Source organism: Calidris pugnax, unplaced genomic scaffold (genome assembly GCF_001431845.1).
Source record: "Calidris pugnax isolate Ruff unplaced genomic scaffold, ASM143184v1 scaffold247, whole genome shotgun sequence".
Lineage (NCBI taxonomy): Eukaryota > Metazoa > Chordata > Aves > Charadriiformes > Scolopacidae > Calidris > Calidris pugnax.
The window spans coordinates 1,844,887-1,861,496 of NW_015090980.1; the positions used below are offsets into that span (position 1 = coordinate 1,844,887).

The 16,610-nt window shown below is 53.0% G+C and overlaps 1 protein-coding gene across 1 annotated transcript in view; it reads right to left on the bottom strand.

The window, feature by feature from the left end:
• Positions 1–8,635: 8,635 nt before the first annotated feature.
• The window catches only part of RBM6 (RNA binding motif protein 6), a 60,087-nt gene continuing 52,112 nt past the window's right edge, over positions 8,636–16,610 (bottom strand). Inside the window, exons 17-23 of the mRNA XM_014953535.1 lie at positions 16,230–16,319; positions 15,364–15,453; positions 14,506–14,778; positions 13,936–14,010; positions 13,280–13,377; positions 11,933–12,044; positions 8,636–8,930 (exon numbers count right to left, since the gene is read on the bottom strand). Coding sequence (XP_014809021.1) covers positions 8,805–8,930; positions 11,933–12,044; positions 13,280–13,377; positions 13,936–14,010; positions 14,506–14,778; positions 15,364–15,453; positions 16,230–16,319 — 864 coding nt within the window. The 3' untranslated portion in view covers positions 8,636–8,804. The remainder of the gene's footprint in view (positions 8,931–11,932; positions 12,045–13,279; positions 13,378–13,935; positions 14,011–14,505; positions 14,779–15,363; positions 15,454–16,229; positions 16,320–16,610) is intronic.

Sequence of the window (16,610 nt, forward strand, 5' to 3'; positions counted from 1 at the left end):
GGTTGGAGGCAGCCGGGGGCAGCCCCTTCATTCATAAAAAAAAAAAAAAAAAGCAAGCCCGTGCTGCCGGCAAAGCCTCCGTCCCGCCGCCCCCGGGGCGCTCGGCCCCGCATCCGCGATCAGCAGTTGCCATCTAGCGGTACCGGGGCCGGTCGGGCGGGTTTGGGGGAAGGCAGAGGGAAATCACAGGGACCTCTGAGATCACAGAATCACAGAATCTTCTAGGTTGGAAGGGACCTTAAAGATCATCTAGTCCAACCATAAAAAAAAGCAAACAAACAAAACAAAAAACAAAATACCAAAACACACACACCAGCACTAAACCATATTCCCGAGCATCGTGTCAATTCGTCTTTTGAACACCTCCAGGGATGGTGCCTCAACCACCTCCCTGGGCAGCCCATTCCAAGTCTGATAACCCTTTCGGTGAAGAAATTTTTCCCAATATCCAGCCTGAACCTCCCCTGGTGCAACTTGAGGCCATTTCCTCTTGTCCTGTCACCTGTGACTTGGGAGAAGAGACCGACCCCCACCTCTCCACAACCTCCTTCCAGATAGTTATAAAGTGCAATAAGGTCTCCCCTCAGCCTCCTCTTCTCCAGGCTGAATAACCCCAGCTCCCTCAGCCCCTCCTCATAAGACTTGTGCCCCAGACCCCTCACCAGCTCTGTTGCCCTTCTCTGGACCCGCTCCAGTACCTCAATGTCTTTTTTGTAGTAAGGGGCCCAAAACTGGACACAGCTCTTGAGGTGGGGCCTCACCAGTGCCCAGTACAGGGGGACCATCACCTCTTGGGTCCTACTCACCACACTGTTCCTGATCCAGGCCAGGATACCATTGACCTTCTTGGCCACCTGGGCGCACTGCTGGCTCCTGTTCAGCCTGCCGTCAACCAACACCCCCAGGTCTTTTTCTGCCAGGCAGCTCCAGCCACTCTGCCCCATATATTTGGATTTTCATCAGAACGTTTCATTCCTGCAGCCAAGGATGGGGGGTGGGATAGTGAAGGACCCCATGGGGCACATCGCTCCTCTTTTTTTTTTTTTCCCCCTTGTGAATTGGGGAACCGAAGTGCTGAGGACCAGAGGCAGCCGGGCACCCTCCTGCAGCTGCCTGGCAGCAGGATTCCAAAAGGAAAATTCTGGTCCACAAGCGACTGAAGAGCAAAATGTTATGGAAATACAAATCCCTGAGGGTTTGGGTTCTGGTGGCCGCACACTAACACGGTGCAGTGGGAGCGGACAGGCAAAGCCGAGGACCCAATATATATATAACTATAAGTTTATAAGGGTTTCTTCACTCCAGACGAGCTCTGGTCTGCTCTGAACGCCCATCAGCGGCTGGGGAGCGTGAGGTGTGTTCCTGGAGCACACTTGATTTGGTTTCATCTGAAAGGAATCCAGCTGACGTTCTCCCCAGCCTGAGCTCTCCAGAATTGCTCCAGGACACAATCCAAAGCGCAGTAAAGTGGGGAAAGGCAGGAGATCAGTTTCAAAATTGCACCCCCAAGCCAAATTAACCTCCTGGAGCAGGCACACCCCAACCCCTTTGGAGAAAAGGGCCTTTGCTGCCCAACCGCCCTACGTCTGGAGAGCTGCTTGGCCCCAGCAATAGGAAAGGCCCAAGGGAGCTGCCCCAGATCCCAGTGGGGTTGGGGAGGGTGTCAGGGCCCTGGGGACACTAACTGGCCTCACCTGGACCCCCACCTGATGCTCATTGGGTTGGGGGCTCCATTTAAACCCAGGTGTGGGCCATGAGCCCCCTCCCAAATTGTACTGTGGGTAGGTCTGTGCTGAGTCCAGACTGCTCTCCTGGATGGACTTCAGCCTGATGTAGGCAGACCTATGTCCTGGATGGAACTCAGAGCAATGGTACAGGCAGCTTTGGCACCAGCTTGCTGGTGGGATCTGTCTCTGTCACCACGCTGGCCCTGCTTGGTGGACTGCACCCCAGTGGGCGAGGGCACTGCCCATGCTGGGGTGACCCTGCTCTTCCTGCTGCTGCTGGATGGGAATTCAAACCACCCCAACAGAGGCACTCCAGCTCCTCAGGCTGATCCTCTCCTTCCCTGTGGATCCAGCCCAGCACAGTGTGAGGTGAAGTCAAGCCGTAGGAAGGCAGACAGACATCCTCCAGCAGGGGACCTGCTCACCGAGGTGGTCTGCGACAGTGGTGTTTGCAAGGTGAGGACTGGAGGTGGCTTCAGAGGGTGAGTTTTGGGCTGTTAGCCAGCTCTCTGCTCTTTCTGGACCAGCCCATCCTTCCATTGTGTGGGATGGAGAGCTCTGTCCCCCAGGGGTGTGATGCTCTAGTTCCCTAGCCTCCCTGCAGCTCGACAGCCGGATGGGACCAGCCTTCTCCAGGCCGCAAATGGGCTGAGCAACCCCTGCGGGGAGCAGAACCATGCTCCTGGAGGGGCCGAGAAGTGGTCTGGGCAGCACTGTGGGCGGTGGGGATGGTTCTTGTGCTGCTGGTTCACTTCTGCTTCCTGGGGATGGGGACAGCCCTCTGTGCCCCATGCGAGAAGCAGAGGCTGGGTACGTGCCAACACAATCAAGGCGAGTCACAGCTCTCCCCTCCAGGACTGGAAATGCTATGGAATCATAGAATAGTTTGGGTTGGAAGGGACCTGTAAAGGTCACTGTCCTGGTTTGGGCGACACAGCATTAATTTCTCTTTCAGTAATTTTACTTTTCAGTAAAGCCTCTTCTAATGCTTGGGAAAGCTGTACTTTTAGAAGACTCCAGTGTCTGAATTTGTGAAACTATTTATTCTATAGCCAGCTCTGGGATGTGGGTTTCGAGGTCTCAGTGTGTTTGAGCCTTGCCAGGTGTGGGGATGAGGAGGAGCGAGACCTGGGCACTTGTCCCAAGCTGCCAACAGGACTATTTCATACCACTAATGACTCTCTCTCCCTTGATGGCTGCCCTCCTGAGAACTCCTTGCCCCAGTGCCAGAGCCCTGAGCCCTTCCCTTCCTCCTGAAGCCACAGCACTCACAGGGTCCCACGCTGGCTGTCCCTGTGGGGAGCGCATGGCTCCCTGCTGATGGGCTGGGTATAGTCCTTGTGTATTTTATATTGGTATAGGGATCAATACTGGCTCTTTAGTGTTATTAATGTTATTATCTAGTCTTGTTCTAAAAAACGTGTTTATATTTCAACCCTTGAGTTTCCTTGTTTGTCCTGATTCCTCTTCCCAGGTGGGGAGGGGTCACTGGGTGATAGAATAACTGTCTAAATGACAATAAACTGTTGTGGGTTCCTCAAACTGTTAACAGTCACCTGCTCCAGCCCCCCTGCAAAGAGCAGGGACATCTTCAACTAGGTCAGGTTGCTCAGAGCCCCATCCAGCCTGACCTTGACTGTTTCCAGGGGTGGGGCATCTACAGCCTCTCTGGGCAAGCTGGAGGTGTGTGTCCTCTCAGCTGCCCGTTGCTGTAGGGAAGCTTTTTTTGCTGGCCTTAGTTCCCTGGGCCAGGACTGTGTTACGACGGTGAGGGGTGATGCTGTGGGTCAGCCTGGTGCCATCTCATCCCGTTCCACCCCTTCCCCACACCCACCCCAGCCACAGCTCAGCCAAACCATATCCCCTTCCACATGCACTGGCAAAAAAAAGATCCATTTAGAATTTGGACAAGGGCTGGTGTCTGTGCTTATCTTGGCTATTCCGGTCATTATGTGACTTACTATAATGTCATTCATCTTCCTCTGAATCTTTGTGCTACTGGATGGAAGTCAGTTTCACAATTATTATACTTGTTGACATTTGAAAGCACAATGTCCCCAGTGCAAGGAAGAAAGAATAGAACGGTCTTTCTTGTATGGGTATGGATAAATGCAGAAATACTTAACTTACTCAAACCATGCCCCTACTTTAATGTAACAGCCTCCTCCGAACATTAAACTCCCATAACTATTAAAACATTAAATGAGTTAAATTGTTCACGATGCTCATTGAGCATCTTCCCGTATTTAACTGGAGGCGTGTACAGATTTTTATTCCTGTTCTTTCATTTCAGATGAAGAGAGGGCCTGTGGATTTGATTGAAAGATTTGAAGAAAAATGTCTAATTGTGATGTATTTACTCCTGAAGATTTTACCAGCAGAAGAACTGTAGCCCACTTGTCTTCTGGTTGCTGGTGTCCTGGTGCTTTTGGGGGTGTCCTGGCACAGCCTTGTCTCAGTGCCAAGTCCAGCTGTACCTGCACAAGTCATGACCAGCAGTAGCTGAACTTGTTATATTTGGCAAGAAATCCCTGGGGGTTGGGTTTGTTTTTTTTTTTTTTTAAGTTCACTGACAGCTGAGTGGTACCAACCCCAGTCATGGAGCATCAGGTTTTGCCTGTTTTGGAGGGAAAACTTGGAGTTTAATCCCACTGTTGGTGGAGTGGGTGTGCCTGGGCTGCAGAGATGGGATATTTTTCTATTTCAAACTGTGTAGAGGATTTCACAGTCCCCCAAATGGATCTATCTGACCAGGGAGATGTGACCACCTCTGCTCTCAGTCTCTGCACTATCCCAGTAACGTGTATTTTGTTCTCCCAGGTCCATGTTGCAGGAGGAGAGGTCCTTCATCCTGTGCCCACCCTTCGACTGCCTTTTTGGGCCACCTTCACACACTCCAGAGCTGCTCTTTGGAATGGCCTCTGGAAAGAGCCATGACTGAGATAAAGCAGCACTTATGTTATTCATCCCAGACCAGAAATGTTGCTCCCACCTTGCAGAAGGACAGCTTCCCTCTGCCACCCCAGGGAAGAGGTTTTCCTGGCTCTGCTGGAGCCAAGAGGGGCAGCCGCAGCCCCCAGCACCATCCTCCTTCCAGTTGCACATCTTGTCTCCTTGAAGGAGGCTACTGCTGCGGAGGGAAGCACGTTCACTGGTTTCTTTCTCTCCCTCCCCCTTAAAAATTCTTCCCTCATCCCACCTTGCTGTTTTCTTCCTTCTGGAAAGCTCAGCTCCATCTCTTTACATCAATATGTTCCACTCACAAGGTCCTGAATCACTGTTGTATCAATAGTAACATGAATAAATATTGGAAATCAAAGACTATCTACTTGCTTTTCATTGGCAGAGGGTGGGGGGGGGAACAAGTGGCTCTTGCTCCGATGTTGGAATCAGCCTCCTACACACCAGCCCTTGTGGCTGATGGAACTCAACTGGACACCTCCCTGGGCAGGGGTCTCCAAGTAGAAGCACCCTGCCTAGGCCTCCCACTGTCTTGGTGGTGGACCTCACCTCCCCTTTGGTTCCCCCCAGACTGGCCAACATGCAGTTCATGGTTCCAGTTGCTTGTTCCTAAAAACATCAATGCTGCCAGCAACTGTGTCCCAGGAGCAGTGTCCTTCCTAACCCATACAGGCCATCCCTTCAAAACCTTGTTCTGCCTCTTCTCCCCCTGCCTCCTTGCACACACGCTTCCATTTGTACCAGCTCAGCCCAGTCCTCCTCCTGTGACCAGTGTCTCTGTGCCAACCAGCTGCTCCACCACAGGACTTACCTTGCGATCTGTTCCAATGCTCTCGTCGGGACCTTCCAAGGATTTGAAAATAAATTGTAATCTTCAGTCATACCCATCACCACAGGATGGCATGCAAGGCAACGGGAAGTACATGGCAACAGCACTGAAAAATCTTTGAAACAGAAAATAATTACAAGATCTAAAGGCGGTAGCTTTTGGTGACTGGCCTTCAAAAACATTAAAAACATAGAAACCACCGTACCAATGGTAAATAGAGTTTCTACATCACCTCTATGCTGCTGTTTTCCTAAAAGAATATGATGTTTTCTGGCTTGGTACTTCTTTTCAATGCTTTTAACTTCTTACTCTATTTATCCATCCCAGTTTGTTAATGACCTTGTTCTGGTCACCTCACTCCAACCCTGGTGGAGGGTTCCTCCAGGTTCCCTAATGCTGGGTGTCCCCCAGCTGATGCACAACATGAGCAGGCATCACGCCTACGTGTGTATGTATGTACAGACCTCATATACACACACACGGCCTCGGGGAACACACAGAGGCACCCGGGGTGTTACCTCGGGGAGGAGGAATGAAGCCAGTATCAAAGGCAGGGACCACCTTGTTTTTCCACGCGCTGGGACTGGGATCCTCCCTGCAGCCCGGGTGAGCGGGGTTTTCAAGTCACACCCAGCACGTCCCCTTGAGACCCCACGTTTCTGTGAGTAACGTGGAATTGTTCCAGCACCTTCAGCCATGAGCAATATTCCCAATTACCCATCATCATTCACCATGATCCTTAAAATAATGGGAGCCAACACATCTAGTATTTCCCTGGGTTAATATAACTAACGGGAGGTAGATCTACCTCCATGGAGAGAAAAAGGATTTCTCTTGATTGGAGACAGACGCACCCTGCAATTAGAATTTTCTTTATTAATTTTTTTTTTTTTCCTCTTTTCACTGCAGTCTGTTCCTGCTCCTCTCTTGTCCCCGACTTGAGCCCTGGCAGTTGGCCCACCAGGAAAGTGCTGTGTTGCTTCTCCTTTCACACCCGCACATCACGCTGGCTACGAGCAAGTGAGCGAAGGCAGAGCTAAGCCAAGGAACATACATTATTTAGCGAAGGTCCATCTGTCCCAAGGAAGCTGCTCTTACATTTGCCTGTTTGATTATCTCCTAATTAATTACGTACCGTCAGTCGTTAACAGGTTTTCACCAAGATGGATGCACCCACTTAGCAAATTAATAAAACCAGAGGAAGGGCTGCTGCAGCTGGTGGTGGTGAAGGCTCCCTCCGACCTCCTTGGGGAACGATGCTCCGTGGGTGCTGGATTTGGGCACGAGTGGGTGCCCGGTACAGCCTGTGCAGCAGCTCCTGATCCACTCCCAAATTCCCTGCTTCCCTCCAGCGCCACTGAAAATCACCTCCCATCGCAGTCACCCTTCTGTCCCACCTTCCCTGTGAATAATTCCAGGCTGGAGAGCAGCAGCTCGCTCCTCCAGACCTTGTGCCTCCACGATTGCTCCCTTCAAGAGAGCTCATCCCCCGGAGCCCATCACCCTCCCCGTGCACCCAGGACTCCCGTGGGGACCTGCTGCCCAGGCTGCAGATCTCCAGACCAGGCAGGGCCTCCTTCTGTACGTTTTTCCAACTTCTTCACCCTCATCTGGAGATCACTAGAAGAGGAGCGTGAAGGGTTGCTATGCCTTCGGATTTCACATTATTCGCTCAGGCTCTAGTTTGGGATAATTCCTCACTATTTCCAGTGTAACAGAGCTATCGGGTTCCTGTGGGTCACTGTCATCACCCATATGCCCATTAAAAGCACCATTATCACCATTACCCAGACCCTCCCAATCTACAGACCAAGACAAGCTGCTCCTTGGCTGCCGGTTGTGCATGTGGTCCCCCAGTGTCTTTGTTTCAACACACAAGCATTAGAGGGACCCTTCCTCCATCCAAACTTCCACGTGGTTTTCTCTAAAGCAAGTTTCTTGAGCAGTTCCTCTCCCCTGGTGTGCACAGGATTGAGGGGCAGGAGGGGGCTGCTACAAACCCTTTCTAAACGACACGGTTGCCCATGGCACACACATCCCCTCCCCTCACACCCACCTACTCACCAGCACCGCCATGGTCCTCCCCACCTCCACGCGCAGCACCAAGCACTGGGGTGCCAGACAGCAAGCCTCCCCCAGCTTCTTTGTGTTGGAGACAAGGAAATGCAGCTTGGACAGGCCTTTTGGTCCCTGTAGAAGTTGTCAGGTGGCCCTTCAGCTCCACATCTTGATGTCTTTGGTTTCCTCATGTCTCCGGTTTTCTCATGTCTCAGGTTTTCCCTCCTTTGGGATATCTGAAGGATAGATATCCTGTCTATCCAGAGAGCAGGTGGGGCCTGCTCTCTGCTGGGCAATCAGGAATGCCGCGGTGGGTGCCAGCCACCACAGCTCCATCACCACCCTCCTGTCCATCTGGCACATTGTCTGCTCCCACCGGCCACCACCATCAGCATCGTCCTTATCCGTACAGGCCATGCTCAGCCTTGTCACCCACGGTCCCTGCCATGGTCACACACACACATGAGCTCCCATTGTGCTTTGGCCAAACTGCCCTGTTACATGTCCCTGTCCAGGAGCTGCCTCTGGTCCCCAGGTGGCTTTTCCTCTGACAAACACAGCCCCTTGTGTGCCACTACACACTGGACCAGCATGGCCATGTCCACCACGATGGTCTCCACCACCACTTCCACCAGATCTAGCCTTCCTCATGCTCTGTGGTGGGAAAGAAAAGGCTCTGCCCTGGTTGGGAAGCCCAGATGACACTCAGCACTAATTAGACCACCTTTGGCCATTACACTGTTGCTATTAATTGAACCCAGTTGTCCTTACCAACAGTCAGGATGAATCCCACACAGGTTGTTCCTGCTCCTGAATTCCTCCCAGGCCTCGGGGCTGTCTCCTGCTGCCAGGTCACATCCAGACCCACAAGTACAGGGCACCAGTAGCACCTGAGCTAGCAGGGAAGGCACTGCAGGACAACCTGTCCCATGTCCCAGCCCCACCGACATGGCCACGAGCCCCAGGGACCTCATCAGCAGACAGCAAGACACGATGGGACTCTGTTCTAAAGCATCACATGCTTTTAAAACATGCCATTTTAGGCAAGAGACAAGCACTGACAAATTTTCAGTTTTATTAAAAAAAACCTCTAGCAGCAAAACCTGTAACAATTCCAAAAAAAAAAACAAAAAAAAGAAAAAAAAATAGGCCAAACCCCCAAGAGAACATGACACGGAGAGAGACAGAGACAGAGAAGGGAGAGAGAGGGTTGGGGTTTTCTCCACCATTCACTCCAGTTCCTTATAGCGGGCAAACATCACCCTCCGGACGGCGTCGCGGTAGGTCTCGTTGGACTGTCTCTTGCTGGGCTTCCCCGGGGCACCCAGCCCAGGGCCCTTCTTCCGATTCTCTGCCTGAAAAGAGACACAGAAATCATGTTAGTGATTTCTCCTCCTCGCCAGGAAAGAAAAAGCTTCCCCCGGGGCTGCTTCAGGACAGCTGACTGCTCCCCTGGGGATGGCGGAGAGGAGGGAAATCAAGTGCACCGCGTTCCTCCAAAAGCATCTGATCAATGCTTATAAATACTTAAAGGATGGGTGTCAGGAAGATGGGTGCCCAGGGACAGGACAAGAGGAAACGGGCACAAACTTGAATATAAGAAGTTCCACCTAAACATCAGAAGGAACTCTTTACTTTGAGGGTGGCAGAGCCCTGGAAAAGGCTGCCCAGGGAAGCGGTGGAGTCTCCTTCTCTGAAGACATTCAAACTCCACCTGGACACGTTCCTGTGCAACCTGCTCTGGGTGGACCTGCACTAGATGATCTCCAGAGGTCCCTTCCAACCCCATGTGATTCTGTGAAAAGCTGTTCAGGAGAAACTACCAGCCTTTTGCGAGCAACAAAACCACAGCCGGCAGATGCCCGGTGAGAATCCAACCACAGGGATCGGCCGTGGAGACCACCGGGAGCGGGCGGCCAGAAGGGACAGCGCTGGCAGAGGAGAGGTGGCCATGAGTGAGTGAGGATGGAAACAGCAAAGGAAGGTGCCAGCCAGAGAGCCCCCGGGGAGCAGTCTGCAGCCAGCCTGTGTTTGCACAAGCTCAGCTGTTCCCTCCTCTAGCAGAGTTCCCCTGGGCTCCGGTAGCTAATTTTGAATTTCAACCGGTTTTTAACGCCTGGCTTTTGCAGCCGGTGTCTGAATTGTTCAGTTATACCCTCCCAGAGTTAGCCCAGGAGAGCAGGCCCAGGGCTGAAAGGTTCTCTTGCTTTGAAGTCTGACTTATCTGAATACCAGAGATGTGATCAATTAGGCTGAGAGATCAAAGTCCTGTGGGGGCTTGAAGCGGGCACACGGCTTTGCATGGCTTGGAAGTGGGGGGAAAAAAAACCAAACACATCTCCAGGGCTTTTTTGGGAGGCCTTGATAGGAATTGTACCAGGGCTGTCCTTTGCAATCAGCTCTCCCATCCAGTCCAGCCCAGGGGAGCCCTGATTAGAGGTCAGACCCCCACAGAGCACATCGTTGGAGTCAGCTCTTCGACAAAGCCCGTTTTATGGCCACAGGAAGCTCGGGTTCCTGCTGTCTGCCCTGAGGAGGGAACCTCTCCTCCTGTGTGTGGGCTCGAGCAAACACACATCACCAAGCCTCAAATATTTGCCTTCAAGTGACAGACTGGGCACAAACTTGAATATAAGAAGTTCCACCTAAACATCAGAAGGAACTCTTTACTTTGAGGGTGGCAGAGCCCTGGAAAAGGCTGCCCAGGGAAGCGGTGGAGTCTCCTTCTCTGAAGACATTCAAACTCCACCTGGACACGTTCCTGTGCAACCTGCTCTGGGTGGACCTGCACTAGATGATCTCCAGAGGTCCCTTCCAACCCCATGTGATTCTGTGAAAAGCTGTTCAGGAGAAACTACCAGCCTTTTGCAGCCGGCAGATGCCCGGTGAGAATCCAACCACAGGGATCGGCCGTGGAGACCACCGGGAGCGGGCGGCCAGAAGGGACAGCGCTGGCAGAGGAGAGGTGGCCATGAGTGAGTGAGGATGGAAACAGCAAAGGAAGGTGCCAGCCAGAGAGCCCCCGGGGAGCAGTCTGCAGCCAGCCTGTGTTTGCACAAGCTCAGCTGTTCCCTCCTCTAGCAGAGTTCCCCTGGGCTCCGGTAGCTAATTTTGAATTTCAACCGGTTTTTAACGCCTGGCTTTTGCAGCCGGTGTCTGAATTGTTCAGTTATACCCTCCCAGAGTTAGCCCAGGAGAGCAGGCCCAGGGCTGAAAGGTTCTCTTGCTTTGAAGTCTGACTTATCTGAATACCAGAGATGTGATCAATTAGGCTGAGAGATCAAAGTCCTGTGGGGGCTTGAAGCGGGCACACGGCTTTGCATGGCTTGGAAGTGGGGGGAAAAAAAACCAAACACATCTCCAGGGCTTTTTTGGGAGGCCTTGATAGGAATTGTACCAGGGCTGTCCTTTGCAATCAGCTCTCCCATCCAGTCCAGCCCAGGGGAGCCCTGATTAGAGGTCAGACCCCCACAGAGCACATCGTTGGAGTCAGCTCTTCGACAAAGCCCGTTTTATGGCCACAGGAAGCTCGGGTTCCTGCTGTCTGCCCTGAGGAGGGAACCTCTCCTCCTGTGTGTGGGCTCGAGCAAACACACATCACCAAGCCTCAAATATTTGCCTTCAAGTGACAGACTCGACCGCAAGCCCCATGTCGCAAGGTGAGCTGCGCTGAGTCGCCCGCCCCTCGGCGATGCACCGACACCAGGGCAGATGGGACACAACCCTGCCATCACGAGGGCATGGCACTGCCCACCTGCCCCTGGGCTGCTCGTCAGATAGACCCTCTGCAGCAAATTAAGGTCCACCCTGTCCCAGAAGGCTGACCTACCCAGCCCTGCCTCTCCCTGATGCCCTTTGCTGATGGAGACTCTGCTCCTCATCAGACCACATGTGTACCCTGGTACTCTCCTCCAAAGTCCAGAGTCCAGGGGGGCAGTGAGAGCCTCAGAAGCAGAGCAGACAAACAGTGCCATGTGCCCTGTGGCTTTGGCCCAGGAGGAGCTTCACCTTTTGTCCCAGCTCATGTAGCTGCAAGAGCTGTGAGCTGGTGACCTGCTCAAACCCCAGCCTGGCTTTGGGCAGGTATTAATTAATGAGACGCTCACACCCTCCCTACTCAGTTATTCTATTCTCAACCCTTCCAGATCCATATAAATTCTAACCTTTTTCCACTGCCAACATACTTGCAGCCCCTCCCAGCCTGCAAAGTTAATTAGCACACACGTATTATTCCATCAAGTGGGCGCCGAGACTTGCAGTCTGACTCTATTCCGGCTGGAAACTCCCTCCAGCTGCCTTGGGAGACATTACCTGCTGCAGGACCGGTGATGTGTTTTGAAAGGAAGGGAGGACTCACCTCCAGGGGCGACGCCGTGCCCTGCTGGTTGTGGCCGAAGCCTTTCTTCCACCCCGTGGACTGCAACATTCGGTTCCCTTTGTTGGTGCTGTCAATCCTCGGGTCATAGTCACTGCAAAAGAGAGAGAATCAATCCTCCGGTTCTGCAACGCTTCCAACCCACAGCCAGGGATTTTCAGCTCCGCTAACAGCACGTGCGTTGACATTCCAGCCTCTCCTGAGGGATACCCAAGCTGCTTGCAAGAAACGCACCGTCCAAGGAAAGCAGCCCTGTGGATTCCGTGTGCAGGGCTCAGGCACCTTTGACCGCCTAACTCCTTGTCCCACCTCGGGGGAAAATACATCAGGGCACAGGAAATGAGCTCAGACTCCAAAATATTTACAGTACAAGCAAGCCAGGAGCATTCTGTGTTTGCATTTCTTAACCTGAATTTTAGCAATGGCTAGAAAGTGAAGCCTAACCCCCCCTGCTCTGTTAGATCTTTCTTTTCTCCCAGGGCTGTGGTCATTGAGCTCGACAGACACAGTGTTGATTCAGACACCCTTTCCCCATCCTGGTCATTACTCATCCAAGACCATTAACCAAAACCCATAGTTTTGTAAACTGCTGAGCACAAAAATAGCTTCTTTCAGGCGAGTTCTACTTTCGGGCTGCTGATGAGGCTGCATACAAACTGCTTTAGTTTATCTGCAGCTATTCCAGGAAAACAGAGGAAGGAGAAGATGGGGATTTTTAAACTGCAAGACACGGAGGAAAGGTCTCCTTCTGAGGTGCTGTACCAGAAGGGAACAGGCACATAACCAGTGTTGTCTCCAACACATGCCTAGCAGTTCCTCAGCCCACTGGAACACGCGAGCCTGCAGCAGGCAGGCCTTTGGAGAGCTCCGCACAGCACGCACTTTCTTCCTCCACCTACTCTTGAGCGAGATGGAAACAGCTCCTTGTGTTCCTCTGAGTCAGTGGAACAGATGAAACACAGCTTTGCTCTTTCTCTCGATGGCTAGATGCCAGGACAGGAGGACAGCAAGTGCCTGAAGGATGAGGTGGATGGCAACGGGCTGCGTTCTGCTCCCCGTGCCCAGCCGGGCACACCCAAACCCCCACCTCACCCATCCAGCTTTCCCCTAAACCCCGATTTCCACCCTGCACTGCACACCCGTGGCACTCCTGCCCTCTCGGAGAAGTCCTGCAGCACAACAGGTTCACGCTGTGGGGAACTCTACCCACAGGAATGTCAGTCTGTCTGGCTGTTACACCGGTCAATTCTGGCCTCGGCGGGCCAGCAGCACCATGTGCCACCCTGGCATCAGCAGCCCCAGAGACATCTGACCAAGAGCAGCCGTTACCTCTCTGAGTCTCGGTCGTATCTGAGTCGTTTCCTCTCTGGTGAATCCATCTGCTGGAATTTCTCTCTCCGATCATTTCCTTTGTCTTTGTATCTCCCCTTCATAACAGAAAGCAGAAAGTAAATATGGGAGCTATGAAGCATTCAACACTCCAGAGGAGGCTGCTCTGCAGCCAGGTGGGGACCCATGAACCCTGGATGTTTCTAGGACCCACAATCCATTTATTCTGTCCTGATGCCATCTGTTGGGTTGACCCAGACCCGTGGTTGCAGCCTTCCAGCTACAGCCCCAGGTAGCTCTGCTACCTTCTGAAAAGCAGGCAGTTACAGCTCTCCCACTCCTGGCCAGGCAGCAGCTCACACACTGCATCCATTTTAGATGGAAATTTGGGTCCCACACACCCAGAAGCCCAACACTGGCTTTCAGGGTAACAGAACCACACACAGACCCTTCTGGGAGGAAGGAAACCTTCTCTTAGAAGTCACAGCACTACCTACAGGTCCAAATACATAGTGTGCCCACAGTTCAAAGACTCTCTGGGAGGCATCTGATGCCCAGGCTGCAGACACAGGTCCGTAAGTGGAGAGTCTGCCTGGGTCCAACATCCTACTAACGCAGGACCACCACCACAAGTCTGCCGACCATCACAGACCCACCTCACGCTCTCTCTTTTCCAAATATGCCAGTTCCTGCTCAGATCGTTTGATCTTCATATGTATCTCCAGGTTTTGCTGGAAGGAAGAAAACAGAAGCCAGTGTCAGCAGAGGGTACAAGTTGTCAGGGTCACTTGCTCCACCTATAAGTAGAGGTAAAGCAGGACTTGCAGCCAGACCATCTGCTCCCCTACAGAGGCCAGGAGCCATGCTCTCCACACTAAGGAAGGCAACCAGTCCTATTTTAACCTGCGTGTGGTTTGGCCCGCCTAGAAGCAAGAACTCAAAGGCAGCCCGGAAGACGGGGAGGCATGTGCTAAGTTCTCACTGCTCTCACACTGGTGTGTGCCAGCACCCCACTCTCCCCGAGCCTGAGCTATCTTGCTATGGCTTAAAAACTCCCACCTTGACGTTGCAGCACTGCCATGGCAGCACCAAGCAGCTCACACGACGCTCCCAGCAGCGCTCTGACGGGAGCTTTGCCCACTGCCGTGTCACATTCAGCACGGCTCTTCCCACCCGTTTTCCCCCGCTGAGCGGAAGGCACCTGGCAGCCCCCAGCTCCTCCCCACCTTGTGCAGGTTGGAAAGCTGCTGGTGCTTGATGAGCACTTCTTTGTTGGGGAACTGCCTCCTGCAGAGCAAGCAGGCCAGCTTGTTCCAGTCGGTCAGCTTGTCGTCGCTGGCCTTGGCCTTCCTCGGCTGCTCCTCGCGCGGTGCCGGTGGGTGGGGAGGGGGCGGCAGCCACTGCACCTGTGGCTGCTCCTCCTCTTCCTCCTCCTCTTCGTTGTCGCTGTCTCCTCCATACTCTCCTAGAAGTCCTATCAGGGGGTTCACCACCTTGGGCTGAGGGAAGAGGTAGAGAAGTGTGACAGTCTGTAGCACCAAGCCTGCGGGGCTCTGCTTCCCCAACTAACCTCCCTGGGATTTCCATCTCCCTTCAAGCCCGAGAGCCAGGGAGCAGCATCCCAGCAGCACGGGCAGGGAATGGGAAGGAGCTGGATGGCCAGGATTTAAACACCACAGGGTGGACATCCTCCTGTTCTTTAGACAGGCCGTGCTTTGGTGCCAGGCTTTCCCAAACAGAAGCTGACCCAAGCAGCGACTATTCAGCAGGGAGTCGCTATCAGTCACTTCCTCCAGCAATGGAGATGGGGTGAGGTTTGACCTTCCTCAGTCCAGAGGTGGCTGGAAGAGTTTTCTGACTGAGGACTCACAGCTTAAATGCAGATATTAAAATTTCCCCATGCTAGAAGCCCACAAACAAGCTCAGGGTTATAAAACAAATGGCCTTCACCATTCCATCTCCAATGATACCTCCTCCTGGCACGAGAAGCTGGCACCTCTGCCATCCAAGGTCACAGTCAGAGCATCTCGAGCCCTGCACCCAGACTCAAACAAGGCAAATCCCAATCCTACGGAGCCACTTACTGGGGCTGCGCTCTCGTCCTTTTTCACAGAGGGAGGCAATGGTTTTTTAAAGACGTCTTCTGCAGAGAACTTCTCCTCTCCAGCCTCATTCTGAAACAATGAAGATAAGGTGTTAAGACGGCCACAGCATGGACTCGGTGCACCCAACAGCTAAGCACCCATTTGAACAGGCCTCCAAGGAAACCAGGCAGAGGGCAGAAATGAGATGGTGGTTTAGGTGGGAGACATTCCCATTCTGGGGAATTCGTAGCTCTCCCAGAGCTAGGCCCTTGGTTTTGGGGACAGCTGCAGCAGCTCACCCTGCTGTCCCAGCCCGCTCCACTCTCACTCTCTGCTGGACTGGGGTGCCGACTGAGGCAGCCACAGCCTCACACCAGTGACGGAGCTGGGGCAGGGCCAGGTGACATTTGGACACCTCTGTGTGTGCACAAAGGACATGGAGACCAGGTGCAAAGCCATCCCTGCAGCCAGGATGGGCACGGAGAAACCCACCGCTCCAGGAAGAGTTACAGCCCTGCTTCCCTGAGAGGTGAGACAAAGCACAAGTACTATAGGTCGGGAGGGGAAAGGATGACACCACCAGCTTTCTCTGCTGTGTCTGTGGCACAGCACACGGCCAGGTTCAACCAGCTTGCTGGTGTCTTCAGGATCTTCCTTACACTGAGACCGCAGTTCCCCAGCACTGCAGCAGGATGAGCCTGTGATGCTCAGTTGTGTGCTCACAGCACAAAGAGTAGGCTGGGGAGAAGCTTCACATCTACATGTTTTGCAGAGAACTGGTCTGAAGCCCTGGCCACGCTCTAGTTTAGCAGTTCATTAGCTACTCACACTTGACCGAGGAAGAAAAGTGCAACGCAACATCTTACCAGGCCTGCACTCTCATCCTTTTTCACAGAGGGAGGCAATGGCTTTTTGAAGACATCTTCTGCAAAGAACCTCTCCTCTCCAGGCTCATTCTGAAAAACCCAAGAGTGTGCATTAGGCCACCATCAGCACCAGGGTCAGACAGTGCACACAGCAGCCAGGAAGCTGCTTCTGAGCATCCACGGAAACCACGCAGCCAGGAAAAATGATGGCAGGATTTCTCCTGGAGATTATTTCACCCTCCATTCAGACAGCACCGTACTTCTCCCAGGTCAATACCCATGAAAGCAGGCAACCTCCACAGCAGACGAGACTCCTTGGCTAGCCTGGTACTAACATCAGCGACAATTACACTCCTCAGGTCCCAAATGCCCAGGGCTGGT